Raw genomic sequence first — 18,573 nt, forward strand, 5'->3', positions numbered from 1 at the left:
TTTCATTAAATAATAATAAAAAGAGAGCGAGAGAAAGACCAGAAAAAAGGAGGAAAGGTGCGAAAGAATTCTTGTTTTAGCAACCCTCCATCAGATTGTTCCAGGATATCCAGATAAGCATAGAAGCAAACCATTGTCCATTTGAAAACTTGACAGTTGGGTGACTTTAAAGTGGTCTCTGCAGAAACCCATGCAGCTGGCACCACTCTGCTTTCCTTGGTTGGCCCATGTGCAGAATTGGGTACATTACCCCCAGCAGAGGGAAAATAATGACCAGCAAAGCCCATTTTTCCATTTGGAGTTGGAGGAAACACCATTAGGGCAAAAATCGGGTGCTACCTTCTTGTCCTATGAAGCTCAGAAGGAGAACTGCAGTAGTTAAAAGCCAGTGGCACCTGCTCCCTGGAATGATGGAGCATCATTGTGGGGCCCAGGAATAACTCTTACAAGACAGTGCTTGGTTATCAAGCTGCTCCCTTCAGATTTCGGGAGAGGGAGCCAGTCCCAGGAATTACGTGATGCAGTGGAACCGAGGTAGCACTTTCTGAGAGACCTTTGGAACTGCCCACCCTCTGTTCCAGGTGACATGGCACTGACCACCATGGAGGGGCAGGCTCATCTCTGTTGCAAGAAACTCTCAAGATTGAACTGAGCCCAGTTCTCCTGCTCAGGACTCACTTCTGGCATTTTAGCTGCTTCCAAACCAGCAAACAATTTCTGGTGGATTTCTTTTAAACTTTTTATTTAAAAAAAAAATTCAAACCTACAGAGAAGTTGCGAAAATAATCCGACGATTCTAGATTCACCAGTTAACCTTTTTCTACATCTGCTTTGTCTCTCTCTCTCTCTCTCTCCATAAATATTAACACATTTTTTCCCCAGAACACTTTGAGAGTAAGTTGCAGACATCATGACCCTCCTCACCCTTAAATACTTCAGTACAGACCAAGGACTTTTCCTTACGTAACAACCGTGCAGTGACTAAGTTCTGGAAATTTAATGTTGATGCAATATTGTTATCTGATATAGTCATGTTTACGTTTGCCAATGGTCCCAAAATGACATTTATAGGGAACAACAGTAAAAAACCTCCCTGATTAATGCTCCAGTGCAGAAACACACATTCCATTTTAGTTGTCACTTTCTTTGGGCTCCTTTAATCCGAAGCCATTGCCCAGCTTTGTCTTTCACGACACCGACACGTTGGAGAGCACAGGCCATGTTGTGTGGATGCCCCTCATTCTTGGCTTTCCCTGTCTGTGTTCTCACGATTGGACTCAGACTGTGCCTCTCTGGCCAGAATTCTGTCTTGGCGACCCTGGGTCTTTGTGTACCTTTGTCCTTTCCCCAAACTGCGTGTCTTCCCTGTGTTCTGTTTTCTGGCTTTTGGACTCCTTCAGTTTTTCCACGCTGTGTTCATCACACAGCTGGTGGGGGGGCCCAGTGTGAGGGGTCAGCTGACATGTTTTTCTAGCCCTGGAGAAGGGATGATGGCAGCCTGCTCTGAAAAGTCACCCTGAGAGACAAGAAGAATCCCAACGCGGAGGCAACAGTGGGCTTCCAAACTGGCCTCTGAAGTCTGCAAACTGTTGGTGAAGCTGTAAGAGGATCATTCAGAGCAGAAGCTGGTCTGATCGGATTAGGGGAAAGGGGCCAAATTCCCTGCCTCCTTTTGCCTTTTGGGAATTCCATTTGGGTGGAATTTCACATCCAGCCTAGCCTCTCCGTTTCAACTGCTGTTGCCCTGGTTAAGAACCTTATCACTTTTCTAGAGCAGTCTCTCACGAAACCCATCTCCCACAGAGCTGTATGCAGGGATCCATTTAAACCCCAAATCTGATGATTCCACCGTGGCTTCCGTTGCAGGGTTGGAATTCCATTCTGCAGCTTCTTTATTCTGTATTCCCAGCCTTACGTTTATATCCTCCAAAACATCAGGTGTTTACAGAACCTTCGGCATCAGCATCACCTGGGGCCTTATTAGAATCTCAGGCCCTACTTCACAAGCTTCCCCAGGTGATTTGTGTGCATGTTGACGTGCGCTGAGTGCTATTTAGAATGGGCTGGAAGGGAATGTTCTGTGCAAGGATCTTAGGTTGCTCCTCAGTCTCTTGTCCTTGGTAATGCGCCATGATTCTCAAACTATTCTTTGATTCCAGAGATTCAGCCCCTAAAATTAAATTTTACAATCATGTTTCCTAATTTGCAGAAAGAAGGAAATTCAGTGGACGGGATTTCTCTCAATTCTTCTTTTTTCTTACACACATTTTTTTTCTGAACTTTGACATCTGCTACTAGTTGTTGGCTACCAAGATATCATCTGCTGGCTGACAACAAAATGAACGAACTACTAGCAGACAATGTTACAACTGAAAGTTGATGGTATTTAGCCCAACAGTTCAGTTCAATGACAGCAAAAAATAAAGAACAAAAAAATTAAATGTTGGGCTTCTGTTATATAGGAAATGTTAAAATGTGGGTTGAGGGATGCACCACTCCATGAGGTACATCAGTTACGTAGCATATTCCCCACTACCCCTGGGGCTGCACATGCTCATGGTGCTGCGTTTAATGCGACCTGGGCAATGACCATCTTTTTACTAGAGCTCTTAAGATGCTACCAGTCCAGATGTGCAGATTTCAATTAAATGAAAGACTTTTGCTGCCACCTGTCAATTCTATTTCATCTCCCATGTGGCAGCTTGATAGAAAAACATATTTTTAAACAGAAATCACGATGGGTCTTTTGTCACTTGCTAGATTGGGCTTTAAGTTGGGGAGATTTCAGAAGCCTGAAGCAGAAAAGTTCGACCTTTCTAGAGTGTTAATTTGTGACCCTCAAATTTAGCAACAGCTGAGACAAACCACTTATTCGAGGCAGTGCTCCCCTGGCAATTCCATCAAGGAGATAGGCATCGGGACCTCTGGGAGCCCAAGAATTTAACCGTAACCAAATGTTACTCCCCAAAATGGATTCATACTTACTATGTGTATTATTGCTTTACTAAAAGGTAATCAATCAAGAAAGCCTTGGCAGAGGCCATAAAGGTGAGTTGGTGTGACTCAGACAGATGGGGTGGGTGGGGAAGAGCTTTCAGAGCAAAAGGGGGAGCAAAGACCAGGGTGTGGAAGATTGGAACGGTGAGTTGTTGGGAAGCTTGATGCTCAGGGGGGTGAGTGGAGCATACCTGGAGCAAGGACAGGGAAAGGTGGACATCCGAGGCAGTGTGAGTTGAAAGGTAGAGGCAAATGTACTAATTCCACATATTTGTGTAGCATTTTGGAGCTTCCATAGCACCTTCACACCCATTACCTGGCCCTGATGGGGCAGGACACGAACTGTACTCACTTCCAGTGGAGACCTGGAGGAGTTTCTTGGGCCATATAACTCATAAGTCATGGAGGCAAGAGTAGAACCAGATATTTTGACTCCTGGGCTGTGCTCTTTCCACCAGGAACTTGCATGTTCCAGGGATGACAAAGAAACCATTCTAGCATATTGGGAAGAAAACTCCATGGGTGGGTATGTGGGTGGATGGATGGATGGATGGATGGATGGATGGATGGAGTGTGGAAACCAGAGTCTCAAGAGGAAGGGAAGTTAGAGATCCTTCAGTTGTTTAGGTGAGATGGAGAACAGAAGGTCTATCAGGGAGATGGAGCGGTGAGACATAGGGGCAGTGGAATTAATAGGGCTCAGTGCCTGACCAGATAGGGGAATGGGAAAGAAGAGCCTAGGATGACATCCAGGTTTCTACCTTGGATACTAAAGGTCCACAAGAGGAGGAGCCAGCTCAAACCTGAAAGCCAAAGGGGTGGGAGTGGAGATGATGAATGTAGTTTTGAATATGTTAATTTTGAGCAAAACCAGAGATTGGTGTCCTGTAGTCCAGTTGTTATCAAAAGGCCTGGAAATCAGGAAAAGTATCTGGGATATACAGGAGATTTATTAGGTCAATAACAGTCAAAGATTAACATTTTATTACAGGTATTCACTGTAGTATTATAAACAGCATGATAAAGAGAAAAGACAGGGTGGGGAAAGGAAAGGTCTTAAACATTTAACAGTGGGAAGGTTGATTCATTTATATTGCAGCCATATAATGAAATGTGATTCAGATCTTAAAAATGAGTGCCTGGCCTCTCCGGCGTGGCTCAGCCGTTGAGTATCAACCTATGGACCAAGAGATCAGGGCTCGATTCCCAGCAGGGGGCGTGCCTGAGGTAGCCCATCAATGACTCTCTCATCATTGATGTTTCTATCTCTCCTTTCCCTCTCCCTTCCTCTCTCTGAAATCAATAAAATCATATTTTTTTAAAAAATGAGTGCCAGCCTTCTGGTGTATTCACCCTGCCTCCCATGTGACTAACATTGAACATGGACAGGCACTTACCATGGCCGGGTCAGAATAAAATGGGCTTTCTCTGCTTTAGGTCATTGAGGCCTTGCTCCCCAGTGAAGAAGGATGCTGTTCGTACTTCACAGATGAGGAGAGTGAGGTCCAGCTGTCCTCGGCAGCACGCCAAGGTCACCCAGCCGAGCAGCACAACCTGGTCTCAGACCGAGGTCTGCTGTCTCTGGAGGCCAGGCTCATCACCACCATACTGTATTTTCTCTCTCTAGTTTTCTAACTCTATTTTCCATTATGAAAGAGTATGTTGATAAGGGAAAAAGAGAAAGGAAAGTATTAGAGTGAGATGAAGGACAGCCCAGAGTGGATCCACAGATGTGCGTCTGAGAGCTGTTCTGCCCAGGTAGGAATGAGGCCCCAGGCTCCTCCTTCCTGGGGAAACAGAAGGGACTGGCCCTCTCCAAGGCATCTGGCCTAATTATGCCTCCACCTTGGGGAGAGCGCGGGAAGCCAGCCCCCTCCCATCTGCTGGCCAGCATCTATCTGACCCATACCTTCCTGGGGAGCTCCTTCTGGAGCCTTCGGTCAGCTGCCTGGGCCAGGTCTATGGCGCTCAGCCAGGAGGCCTCGAGCAGTTCCCGACTTTGCCTGGGGAGATATTTAGAACCAATCCCTGCAGAAGGGAAAACCAAACAGAATACAACCTACCTGGAAAATGTAACAATCTGTTCCTTTATTTTGTTTTTTTCTGACAGTTGATGCATTTTATCCTGAATCTTAAGTGGTTGGGGGTGGTGCCTACCCCATTGTCCTGCCCCGAGAGGAGGCATGCGGGCAGTGAGCTGGAAGGAGACAGGAGGCCCTGGAAACTCTGGCGGCCTGCTCGTCATACTCCTGTCTTGTGACTTCCCTGGGTGGCAGGCGGGCCTCAGCAAGCCATCCATCTCAGTATTTTATTTCTCCCCTCAAGACTGAGTTAGTGCCTTCTCAGGGAAAAGCAAATAGCAGTCGTTTTCCTATGTTGGGAGCTCTGCCTCTCTGTGCAAAGGATTTAATGTTCAGGCTCAGAAAAGGTATGAGGGAGGGTGGGGATCAGAGCTGCCTTGCTGTGGTGAGCCCCAAACACAGGCCTTTGAAGGCTGTCCCAGAGGGAGCCTGTGAGCGCTTGCAGGTTAAATATCGATTCGTTGACTTGAGAAAACCAGCAGTTCTAGTTCCCACAGACCACCTTGTGAATTGACATAAGAAGGAACTGGGAGAAATTGAGTCTATTTTAAGCTCAGCTTCTGAGGCTTATTTTAGGAAGCATATTGATCCTACTGCAGGGAAACCATACAGCACGTCAGGTGCCAGGATCCACACGTGCGCACGCGAAGTGTGGCCTGCATGACACTGTCTGCGTGTCCAGCGGTGGCTGCGGCCCCAGAGGAAGGTTTGGGATTGAGGCCGCTCTGTACTGAAATTAGATCCAGCTGATGAAAAGAGCCCTGTTACAGCTGCCCGGGGAACTGTAACTTAGAAGCGTCTTTGTGCCATGAAAGGCTTTTTAGTAAATGGATCGAGCGATAGCACTGTGACCCTGCTGCGTTGCTTTAATGTACTTCTCTTTCCTTTTCTTAATTAGTGGCCATGACCTGGGGCACCTTATTAGAACATCGCTTCTCTGGCCAGAATCTTTTTCTCATTGGTCATCACGTCACTCTGATTACGTTCTCTAGAACCTTCTCCCTCACCTTTCATCCCACCCAGATCAGCCAGGGTTCTCCATTGCTTCCCGCATGGATCTAGGGTCAGGGCAGGAAATGGCTCTCAGCCCTGCGCTGATTTGCTGGGGCTCTTTCTAGACACAGATTCTGGGACAGAAAGGAGTGTCCTTTCGCTCAGAGGGTTCCTGCTTTTTGTACATCTTCACTTTGTTGTGCTCTTCTCCCTGAGGTCATCCTGCCACTCACTGTCCCAGGCACCCCTCCCCCTTTTATCTCTGCTGTTCTCATTTCCCCAGGCGCATTGAACAGCAGCTTTTCATTCTGAACTTCACTGGCGAGCAATACCCAACTTCACCCCGGTTCTTCTGTCTCTTCTGTTGTCTTCAGGTTTCTGTCTGTTGGGTTTTTTTAATTTTCTGCACCCTTGGAGGCGGGTGGAGAAAGGGAAAGGACGGTCCTTGCCTCCTCCACTGGGCCATGTTAAGAAGGAAAATTATCCATGATTCTTGTTAAAGACAGTAAGGCCGACTTCATTCAGGGACCATGACAGCCAGGTTTTGTAGTAGGCGAGAGAGACAGGCTCAATTCTGGGCACAAGGACCAGGGGAGGTCTGCAGCCCAGGTTCAGGGTGGGGAATCTGTGGATGGAAGGAGGACTCTGGCCATCTTGACAGGATTCTTGCTAAAACTGGACCAAACAATCCAAGGGCAGAGCCCAAGGGCAAGGCCTAGTCAAAAGGAGGACTGGGAAGGGCCCTCCCTACCAGCTATGCTGCTGTTAAGTGATGATCCAGAAACCATGAGCCAACTCTAGCCCCATATGCCTTGTGTATCAGCCGGGGATCGACATCCACTGCCCTCCACCAAACCAATCGCCACTTTACAAATCCAGAGCATTAAAATGAAAGCATTGTTAGAACAGTAATTCTGCTTCCTGCGTGCCTGCTTGCTGAATTCTTTGTTGGTGTTTCTTAGTCAGTTGCTTCCCCCCTGAGACCTCCCAAGTGGAGCGAAATAAAGGGAGAGAACTGTGGCTTAGCTGGGACTCTCTGTCCCTTTAATCATATCTGAAGCATAAAACAAGATAACTGGTAGATTTTCTTCAAAATCCCTACTAATCAACCACCCCTACCGTGCATCCTTGGTAACTTGGGCAGATGGCAGGAAGGTAAAATCCACACAGCTCCTCAGCTTGGAGGTCCCCCCCTTCTCCCCACCATCAATATTTTTTTTAATAATAGACTTTATTTTTTTAGAGCAGTTTTAGGTTTACGGAAAAATTGTGCAGAAAGTACAGAGAGTTCCCATCTAAACTTGGATCTAAAACCACAAAAGTTACTATTTTATAGAGAGAAGGGCTGCCGAATCTGAGTCCCAGGATTGTGGATTTCTGAAGAGCTGTCAAACACAGTGGCCTCCCTCGATGGGCTGTAACAAGAGAGACACAAAATTTAAGAAGCAAAACGAGAGAGTACACAATCTAGAGAGAAACTCCTATCCATGGAAGAAGTCTAGTGGGTTGTTAAGACACAGTCCATTATCTCTCAATGCACCTTTCCCTCCTGACTTATGACCTCACAACTCAGCATTTGCCTGCATTAAGTGTGGGGCATCTCCATTTCACCATCCCACCCACCCCATGTTTACCCTCTGGGAAAATCTTTTTTAAGAATGGAGTTATTAATGGCTACATAATAGTTCATCAGATGGATTTATCATCATTTCCTTGGCCATTCTCCCATCCTGGGATATTTAAGCTGCTTGCTTGCTTTCTCTCTTTTTTTTCTTGTTACAATAATGTCGCAGTGGAAATCTTTGTGCATAATGCTTTCCTTTTACTTAAAATTCTTTAGATAACTTCTCAAAGCTTAAGCTTTACTATGTCAAACTATATGAAGATTTTAAAGGTGCTTGATACTTAATGTTCATAATGCTTTACAAAAAAGGGAAAATTGCTCCCTTTTTATTTTTTAATATGTTTTTATTGATTTCAGAGAAAGGAAGGGGAGAGGGAGAGAGAGCTAGATACATCAATGATGAGAATCATTGATCGGCTGCCTCCTACACACCCCCTACTGGGGATCGAGTCCAAAACCCAGGCATGTGCCCTTGACCAGGAATTGAATCGTGATCTCCTGGTTCATAGGTTGACTCTCAACTACTGAACCACATCGGCTGGGCTTACTTTTTATTTTGGAATCTATAAGATAGTATTTACTTGGGAGACTTGCCTTTTCCTTGTAGTATTGCTCAGTTTATATTAAAAGGAGTTTGTTTGTGGGGTGTTCATTGCCTGGTGGTGGGAGGGGTTAGGAGAATCCACCAGGTTGGCACTGGAACCCACTGCAGATGATCCGTAGGTGGGCATGTCTGATAAATAACCAAAGATGGGAATGTTATTATAGAGGATAAGGGAAAGTACCACAGTTAGCTCCCAAACCCAACTGCCATCTCAAAAAGAAATTCTGCCCAAGGCCTGAAGGTGCATAACACCTGTGTCAGATGCGATCCTGGAGGAGTTTTACTTGATAATGTTTCAACAAGATACATCTTGTCCTGGAGCTATCTCGGCAGATCTCTTACTCAAAGAGGTGGTGATTGGACCAGAGTCCTGGCAGTTGTTGCTGCCACTGGGGAAGCCCAGATGAATACTTAGTCTTGCTGTTTTCCCTGGAGGCCTGGCTAAGCCTCTGTCTGTAACAGTGTTGGCTCAATTCTGGATCGTGCCCTAAACTGAGCAAGAAGATTAGGCTGTTTCACCCCAGCTGTGGCCTCTGATTACACTACATCCTGACCACCCACACTTCCTATTTTTCTGCCACAGCCCCTCTGTGCACCACCCAAATCAGCTGGCTGTGGGGTGAAGGGGCAGAGAAGTACTGAGCCAAAGAGGGAGACTTGGGAGACTGACTTGACCCAGAGATCACTCAGCATCCCAGACACTTGAACTAGAAGGAATGTTAGTGGTGATCTGGGTCACTTGATCTCAACTTCACTGGGGCCACATATCTCTGTGATAATCACATGAAAGTAGTCACTGTCTCCAGAAAAATACATTTCCCCAAATTCTGGGTACAATTCCAGGATGTTTCACAGCTCTCTGATACCTGTCCATCTAGACGAGGCCTTTTATTCTGCACCTGAGGACATGGAGACCCAGAGGAGGTGTAGGGCCTTGCCCGAAGTTACACAGAGGAGATAACTGAATTCAAACCCAAATACCCGTATTCCCAATATAGGGCCTACTGGCCAATACTAGGAGGTTTCCACTCCACACTGAACCCTATTTTGGGATTTATGGAAAGTTAGGGTGCTTACAGCCACGGAAGTAGAACTGGGGCTCATGAAAGGAAACTAACGTCAGTTCGTAAGCAAAACTCCTGCCATAGATTCCATTTTGGAAAGCAGACACTAATGCTTTCCATTAATTCAGCAGGTACTTATTGAGAACCTAAGAGCATCTCCTAAACTCTCTAATCATTGGGAGATTACTTATTTATCAGAAATTATGACTCTTTGTCATCTCAAGCCTGAAGAGGACGATGAGGTCCTCAGAGTAATTTTTTGTGGCTTTGTTTAGGTGGTGGGAACCCCACCCTGAAACGTTTACTGCAAAGGTGCTTGCGTGGTATTTCATTGATTGCAATGCAAGAGTTAAGTGTCACATTAATGAAGGAGACCAGAGTTTGAACCGAAGGGTCCCTGCGTAGATTCTACTGCAGCATCAGCTACCCAATGAGGAGAAAAGCTCCCATCTCTTTGGGGACATACATTTTATAGGTAGCAGTAGGAGAACCAGATTCCAATTTCTTCTTTCTGGGTACTTTTGCCTGATATGTATCTTCTCGGTTGGGTGCCAAGAGGCAGTCCAAAGCGGAGCCTGGTGGTGAAGGCCTGAGACTTGCCCTAGATCCGAGCTTCCCTGCTGACTGGCTGTGTGACCTCGGGCAAAACTCTTTACTTCTTTGAGCTTTGGTTTTCTCATCTGAAAATTGGGAATAGTAATACTCTCCTCATAAAATTTACCTAAGGCTGAGAGAGAAGAAATACCCAAGGAAGAACATACTTGGACGGGGCCCCTCTCCAGGATTAGGGCTCAGGCCCCGTTGCAGAAGTCATGGTCGTAGCCCACGGGGCAGCGGGAAAGTTTGCTGAGTTGTCTGTGCCGGAGCTGGCCCACAGTTGCTGGGCAGCAGAAAGCAGCCTGCTGCCCTCTGCACAGGTAAATGAGACTGACGGCAGGTGTGTAGAGTCAGAGCACCGCTGCCAGTGCAAGGCCTGGAGTGCTTGGTGCATGCGTCCAGAAGAGTCACGGTGAAGGCCAGGGCTGCAAGGTCACCAAGCAACAAGACACTGTGGCACGCAGCTGGGAGAGCATCACTGACTGTCCCCATTGGCAGAGTCTGCGGCAGGAGTCAGATCCAAACCAGTAAGAGAAGCTCCCATCTCCCTGCAGGGTCCCTCAGGTACACAGCTTACAGGAGTTACAGGGGCCAGCCCATTTGCTCAGAGCAGTGACCAGAGGCTGAACTTGGAGCTGAGAGGCAGCAATGTGAGAACTGGTATAACAGGTGATCAAAAATGTTTGAATTAAAGTAGGAAAAATCACATAATCAGTCAATAACTCACTTAACCCCCATTTATTTCCCCTTCTTTCAGTGCCATAAATTTTTACCACCAATAAATGTCAAGCAGCTCTAACTTCCTTTGTAATTTACTCTCCAGAAGCTCATTTCCCTCTGGGGTGTTCCATGTTGTTTTGTTTTCCTAACGAGGCACACATCTTTCTTCTCTTGGCACACACTTAAGAGAGACTCATGCATGAAAAGGAGGGAAAACACTCACACAAACAACCTGAGACCCAGTATTTCATTCCACAAGACACTTTTCCACTCAAACTTGAACCTGTCTCCCCACCGTCTCTCTCTTTCATTCCAAAGCAATCCACCTGCCCCTCCCAAACACTGTAGGAATGTCCCAAAGCACTTGGCTTGGGGTGGCAGTGGAGGGAATCAGAGCTGATCCGGGAGCCCATCTTTCTCTGCCTCTAAGGAAAATGCAGTGGCCACCTCAGATCCAACCGTGGAGTTCAACTCCTTGGACAAATCTGAAAGAGCCTGGTCTCCAACCATTTTAAAAGAAAATTAGCTACAGAGCAAACAGCAGACTTGGAGGCTAATTACCAGCACCAATGTTATTCAGAAAGCATTTGGAAAGGACTTATTGTTTCAACCTGAGAAGCCAAGCAAGGGAGAGGTAGCAGGCAGGGAGGGCCTGCAGTTGCCCTCCTGGGAGATCATGTTATTAATAGGCACCAAATTTGTGTCAAGACAATGTTCCTAGGCATCAGCCACCCTGTTCTTCCAAAATATTTCATTCCCTGCTGAAGAGTCAGATTTAATTAGTGCTAACGGATGATTCCCCAGCTGGAATTAGTTCAACAGTGGGGGGAGGGGGTACAGTTAAAACCTCCTGCCAGGATGGAGTGGTTTTGCAAACTTAATCTGTTTACCATCCTTCTGAAGGTCTGGGAAGGTGATCACATTAGTCCAGGAAAATGGCAAGTGGCAAAACTAGAGGAAGGTAATCTTTCCACCAAACTTTGTATTCGTATATGTGGCCATCTTACATATTTCTATGCAAGTGATGGATATTGTGGGCCGTGAAACCTGGAGTAGACTGGCAGGAAGCCATCTCAGTACCTTTTCAAGGTTCTACCTTCTTACCCCTCCATGTACCAAGGAAACCATGCTCTTAAATGATCGAGAATACCACTGAGTGTAGCCCCGGGTACTGGGATTTCGGACAGTCTTTACTTTCTACTGTTTATCTGTATTTTCTACAGTGAGCATGCATTCCTTGTGAAATTAAATAGAAAGTTTTTAATGAAAAAAATACCCTCACACTTTTAAATTCTCTAATTCTTGGGTTATATTACTGCTTTTATGTCCTGTATCTAGCCCAGACCCTTTTTAGCCCCTTCACGGAGCCCTGTTCAGATTACCTGCCAAAAATCAGCAGTCATTTTGGGAAGATATTTATTTCTTCATTCTTGAACTTCTGAAAACAACCTTCCTTCTCTTCTATCCAGCGGTGATTGATGCTACACCTGCCTCTGATGTGACAAAACACAGGCAATGAATAAAAGCCTTTCACGATTCCTGCACATTCTGAGGCCCCAGAAGGCAACAGCCAGGGGCACTGAGCCATGTGAAGATGCTCCATGGGGCGCTGTTCTATCCCGTGGGCACCTTGAGGCTGTCACTAACCTTTGATCTCTTGCTCTGCTCTTTCAGATTTTTGACAGCGAAGCCAAAGACCTTGAGAGAGAAGTTTGCTTTATTGATATCGCCTGCGATGAAATTCCAGAACGCTACTACAAAGAATCCGAGGTGAGCAAGAGAGGGAATGACATGTGGAAGAGACTTATTCATTCATTAAGCAAGTATCATTAAGTCCATCCTAACCTGGAGACTTCCATCTGTCCTCATGTTGATTCAGTCTGGTTTCACATCTTGCTGGATTCTTAATTGCAAGTCTCACAATCAAGTCTGGACTCCTCAGGGCCCATCAATGGCCGTGGTTGCCGCTCAGTTTCAATTTAGTCTTCCTATCTCCCCAGTTCTGCCATCATTCTGGGCAGCAAAATATTCGCAAGGTTGAACTACCCAACATACTAGCCTCTCTTAAAAAAAACACACAAAAAAAACACAGTAGTTACCACCCCAGCCAGGTTGCTCAGTTAGTTGGAGCATCTGCCTGTACCCAACCAAAAAAGGTTGCAGGTTCGATACCCAGTCAGGGAGCATATGGGAGGCAACTGATCAATGTTTCTCACATCAGTGTTTCTCTCCCTCTCTTTCTTTCTAAAATCAATAAACATATCCTTGGGCAAGGACTTTTTTACCAAAAAACAGCAGCTACCTCTGGCTTCCTCTTTTTCCAGGCTTCTGCACAGCCTGTCTCCCCATCTGTGAGGGTTCTATCTTTGAGGGTCTAACACGCAGAAAATGCTCAGTCAATCCCCTCTGAATGAATATTGAACTTTGGGCAGCTCCTCTCAGCACTGAACCTTTCTGTCTCCAAGCAGGAAGCCCTTTCATGGGGGCTTCTCCTTTTTTTGTCTTGACTAAGAATATATTCAAGAGAATATCTTTCTCAATAGCGTCTACCCTACCAGAATCCATTGTTTGCCTCAGCCCAACCTTTTTACTTTACTGTGGGTGCAAGTCATCGTTTATATCCCGTTAGTGTTTTATTGACGGCTCCTTAGGGAGCCTGGGCGATCCCCTTGTAAATAAGGCCGCAGCCCTGCAAGGACAGCCGCTGCAGGGCTATTTTTGTTGTTTAGCAACATGCAGCCAATCACAGTATGTTTGGACTCAGGGCCCCAGGCTCGTCCTTGAGCCGTAACACGTGGACCTTGAAACTCCTCTTTCAGATTCGTTAAGGCTGATTTAAGACCCAATAAATAAGCCCGTTAAAAATAAATCCCACCGCTGCACAAACCCGGCTCCCAATGTGGTTTGGGATTTTTTGCCTCCACATTTTGGGATTCGTTTGGCTGTGTAGGTCTAACCTGAGCTTAGCAAATGCGGAGTTGCTTAATTGCAGGCGCGAGCTCCACAGCTGCGGGCCCTTCAAAGACCAGAAGAGGCTATGATGTGAGCTACTCTCCGTGTGAGTCGAAGGCTGAGCTAAGATTCTTAGCGCCATCAATTTATAGTACACTCTGCAACCAGCCACACCCATGAATTTTCACAAACACAAAGTGAGATGCTTCCTTTGTAACTGTGGACCTGCCGGAGAGGAGAAACTCGGCTTCCCCTATCTCAGGGCACAGAGGAAATGTTTCTGTAGTTACTTATGAAATTCACCCACACTTATGGGGCTTCAGTGATGTGCAGAGCATTGGGCAACATATTGGGTGAAGCTGTTGCCCCGTCACTTCTGTGGCTCCTTGGACCTTGGGGTGCTGCTGTCCTTCCTGGACATCTGGCCTCTGGGGAGCTCAGACCTCCCAGAAAGGCAGTGTTGCCAGAAAACCCTAATTTCAGCTCTTCCTCTTTGATGGCTTTGGGGTGATTCTGCCCGTCACTCAGGGAGTTCCCTCCCGATTTGTGGAAAGTCTTAGGACAAGTGTGGAACACTAATGAGGAAATCAGCAAGCCTCGTTACGGTCTGATCCCCGGTGCCTGACTCATTTCCCTGTGCCTCCTGCTCCCAAGAACCACCACTGGGAAGCTTGTTTTCACTGACACAGACATTCCAGGAATGTTGTCTTTTTGCTTCAGAGTCATTCATTTCTCTGGGTCATAGTATTATTTTCTGGATGCAGTTTGATCAGGGAAATGAGAGGTGTATAGTCATTCATCCAATAAGTATTCACTGAATGTGACTCACAGTATTAAGATGGGGAACATGGCAATGGGCAGAAGACATACTGAGAGTTCCTTCCCTCAGGACACTTCTAATCCAGCAGGGGAGCCAAACAATAAACAATCCCATGAGTACACATAGGGAAACTGGACTTCAAAGGATGGGATCAGGAAGTGACATGCCTGTCCCCGCGGGATGGAGAGAGCTGGGGGATGGTGCTCCAGGTGAAGGTAGCAGCATGTGTGGGGGCCCCGAGGTGGCACAAGTGAGTGAGCAGAAGATGGCCAGCATGGTGGCCGCAGTGGGGACAAAGAGGAATGGTGCAAGGGAGGCTGGGTAGGGGGTGGGGCCATGTTAAGACACTTAGTTTTTTGTGTGTGTTTTTTCAAGTGCAATAGAATGCCTTTTAAGAAATCAAATTATATGACCTGACTTGTGCTTTTGAAAGATTGCCCTGGATGGAGAATGGACTGGAAGGGAGCAGGGTGGAAGTCAGGAAACCACTGAGGTCATTGGTGTCTACATTATTGGTTATTTAGGTTATATGATGGCTTGAACTGGAGGGCTGGGAGCAGAGCATTTTAAGGTGTATTTTGAAGGCAGAATTGACAGAGATTGGTCTGGACTGGTTGTGAAGATAAGAAAAAGGGAAGAATCAGGATAACCTTAAGGTGTATGTATGGCTTGGACAACCAATAGATGTGGGTGAGAAGAGACATGGATTTTGAAGGAGGATGGATGGACCTTGTGATGCCAACGAGACATCTAGAACAAACAGAAATGAGTCTGGAACTTAGACAAGAGATCTGGGCTGGAGGCAGGATTTGGGAGTGTTTGGCAAATAGAAGGTATTTAAAATCCTGGGGCTGGATGAAAGGGAGGCAGTGTAAAGTATCCTGAGGAGAGGGTCAGGTGCCAGCACTGAGGTATGGCAGCCCTTGGAGACCAGGCAGAGGATGGAGAGGCCCCTGCGGTCTCCAAAGAATTGGCCAGAGGCTTAGAAGGGAAACAAGGAGTGTGTACCAAGGAAGGCAAGTTTCAAGAGGAAGAGCGATCAGTTGCGCTAAATGCTGTTGCGAGGTCCAGTGAAATGACGATGGAAAACTGTCCTGTAGAAAAGTGGTTCTCAGCTGGGGGCTGAGCTTGCCCCACAAGGATGCTTACAGTGTCTCAAGCATTTCTGGTTGTCACAACTTGGGGGCGCTACTGACAACTAGTGTGTAGAGGCCAGGGATGCTGCTTAATATCCTCTAATGCTCAGGATAGCCCCCATAGCAAACAACTACATGATCTGGTCCTAAATGTCAGTGGTGCCAAAGCTGGGAAACCCTGCCCTAGAGGAAAAGGTCCTTGGAGGTGAATGGCGCTCTGGGTTCAGCTCTCACACTCAGAGCCATTGTCCTTAGTATTTGGGTTGCTTAATGGATGTGGAAGAAGGGGACCCAGAAGACTCAGCCCAGAGTGCTCTTGCTGAGTGCTGCTTCCAGGGGCTCGCCAACCTGCATCACAGGTAGAAATCTCCCTCACTGGTCCTGCAGTTAGACCGCAAAGGAAAAGGCAGAATCAGGAGTCTGCAGTACAATTTGAGGACAAGTATGTTCCACGGGACTCCCTTGTGACCCCAATCCCATCATCATTCGACTTCCAGAATCCAGACTGCAATGTGAACACCCCCCCAAAAGGGAGAGAAGGGAGTTTCCCAGCTGTTTTTGGTGGAGTGTTATTAGCCGGGAACTGAAAATAAGGGGTATGACCAATTCAGAAGGCAAACCATTTCCAAATAAATGTCTACTCAGCACTGTAAATAATTAGCACACCCCTCCCCACCCCAAGACCTTCCTTCTAAAATAAAACCTGACCTTGTCACTTTCTGCTTGAAACCCCATGCTGGCTGAGAGGAGGCCCTGTGCCTTAGTGTGGCCTCTGCCTTCTCCACTCCCAGGTCCTCCCCACTCCTGTGCCACTCAGCTGGGGAGCATCTAGTCATTCCTCTTTAGAGGTCAGCTCAAATGTGACCTCTCCTGTGGGCTTTCCTGGGCACCCTGCACCCCCACCCACTGTCAGCGGAGTTCTGATCTATGGTTTCCAGATCATGCTACCTCATGCTAGCTCATGCTAGCTCACTGTTCTGTCAGGAGCTCCATGAAGACAAGAGCTGTCGTCTTGATCACCGTGCCTCAGCAGCTGGTACAACGCTGGCCCGTGGCAGATGCTCACAAAACGATTGTTGAATGAATGAGCGACAGCCAGGGGCTTTGTTTTTCCCTTCAGCAGCCACAGCTTCAGAACCAGCACCATCAAAGAAAATGACTTGGTTGCCAGTAAGCTAACAGTTGTGCATCAGCATTTCTTTCCTTTTTTTTTTTTTTAATCTGAGGCATACAGCTTTACCGGCTCTCTCTTCCCATCCATCTCTGGAAGTTGACTGTGTCAGCATCATCAATAGGAGCACATTTTCTTTGGAGAAAGCCGCAGTGCCAGTGGGCTGGATCCGAGGTTTCTGATGCGTATGGATGGAGACCAGGGTCATCTGGGTCAGTCCTCTCCACCCGGCTCCTGTCACACACGCCGCTGTCCAGACCAAAGAAAGGGATTAAAGCACTTTTTATTTTTCTGTTTTTCCCTGGAAACCTCCGAGCCACACAATCAAGAATACCTCTCTCCGTAAGGTGACCGGAGCTGGGAATTTTCCGCTGGGTGCCCTCTGCCTGGTGGCCCTCGTGCCACCACTAACCAGGGAGACAGAAGGTCACTCACTGGAGGCTCAGGATCAGCTGACCGCCTAGCCCAGTGTCCTTCGTATTCTCTGTTTTCAGAGCTGCTGTTTTCTCTCCACATCCAGGGCCTGAGCTTCAGCTCCCTAGAACCCCTTCGTCCCAAGTTTTGTTCTCTCATATCCATTGTAGAACTCTGCAGGGCATCGCTGTGTTTAAAAAAAAAAAAAAAAAAATCACTGTGATTTCTCAGGCACAGAGAACACATCCGTCAGTCTCAGGACAGCCCCTCCAAGGCCTAGCCCCCATCAGAGTCCGGGGACTCTTTGTAGGGAGTCACATGAGCACCACCCCCGCAGCACATAGGAGGTGAGGCCAAATCTGAGCAGGTTGTACTTGTTCTGTGGTTGGTGCATGGGTTGTTGCCTCTTGCCAAGATTTCCATCCCAACCCTTTGAAGCTCCGCCACAGCTTCAGGGCGAAGATCCCAGCCCAGGAGGGAGAAACTCCGTGCCATTGGAGCGTGCCTGCAGAGGGCATGGGCAGTGGCGTGGACCTGCAAAGCTGAGCAGCCTAGGGCACAAGAACACGTCTCGACACCCGGCCTGCAGCACCAGTCCCGGCTGGACAGTCCCTGAAAGCCAGGCTCAGAGCTCTCTCATGCGTGTAGTATTGGCTCATGTAAAATCCAGTGCTCTTCCTCCTGGATTCACTAAATCGTCCATTGTAAGACAGGAAGTGACCAAAGAAAATGGCATCTCTGTTGGCCTCCTCGCAGCTCCCCCCAGCGACACAGATGTGGAGGGCATCTCAGCGTCTAAATTTTCAGACATGCCTTGAGTAGAAGAGGGGGAAGGGGCGGTGTAATTCCCTGGTGGAGGAAGTTCAGAAGTAGAGGATTTTTTTGTGCTTTTTTTTTTTTTTTTTTTAATCTTCATTGATATATGTAAAGCAAAGAGAAGTCTCTGACCAGTGGTTCTCAATTAGGGGCAGTTTTGCCCCCCGGGGGACACCTGGCAATGTCTGGAGATATTTCTCATTGTCGCCACTGGGTGGAGTGTGTTTGGCATGAAGTGGGCAGAGGCCAGAGATGCAGCTAAACGTCCTACAATGCACAGGACACCCCCACAAACAGAATTATCCAGCCCAAATGTCCAAAGTGGCAAAGTTGAGAAACCTTGTTATAGACCTATTCAAGAGAAGGAAATTCAGGAAAACCTATTAGTAGCAGGACTAACTAATGAATTTCTTTAATTTGCATTTACTAAGTGCCTGCCCTGTGCCGGGCGCCGAGACACTAAAGGCTGCAGTTGCGTCTAGTCTCTACCACCCTTTGAAACTGATCCTCTTTTTACAGAGAAAGCACGTTCCTCTTTCCTTTCATTTTGCAGGATTACTGTAAAAGAAGTCTCCATCTTTCCA

The 18,573-nt window shown here is 47.1% G+C and overlaps 1 protein-coding gene across 6 annotated transcripts in view; it reads left to right on the forward strand.

Moving 5' to 3' along the window:
- The window catches only part of PITPNC1 (phosphatidylinositol transfer protein cytoplasmic 1), a 190,203-nt gene that overhangs the window by 138,871 nt on the left and 32,759 nt on the right, over positions 1-18,573 (forward strand). For all 6 annotated transcript variants that reach the window (XM_081162710.1, XM_081162712.1, XM_081162711.1 and 3 more), the window contains one exon: positions 12,355-12,450. In XM_081162710.1, the coding sequence (XP_081018836.1) occupies positions 12,355-12,450 (96 nt within the window). The remainder of the gene's footprint in view (positions 1-12,354; positions 12,451-18,573) is intronic.

Source organism: Miniopterus schreibersii (assembly GCF_964146895.1).
Source record: "Miniopterus schreibersii genome assembly, chromosome: 16".
NCBI lineage: Eukaryota > Metazoa > Chordata > Mammalia > Chiroptera > Miniopteridae > Miniopterus > Miniopterus schreibersii.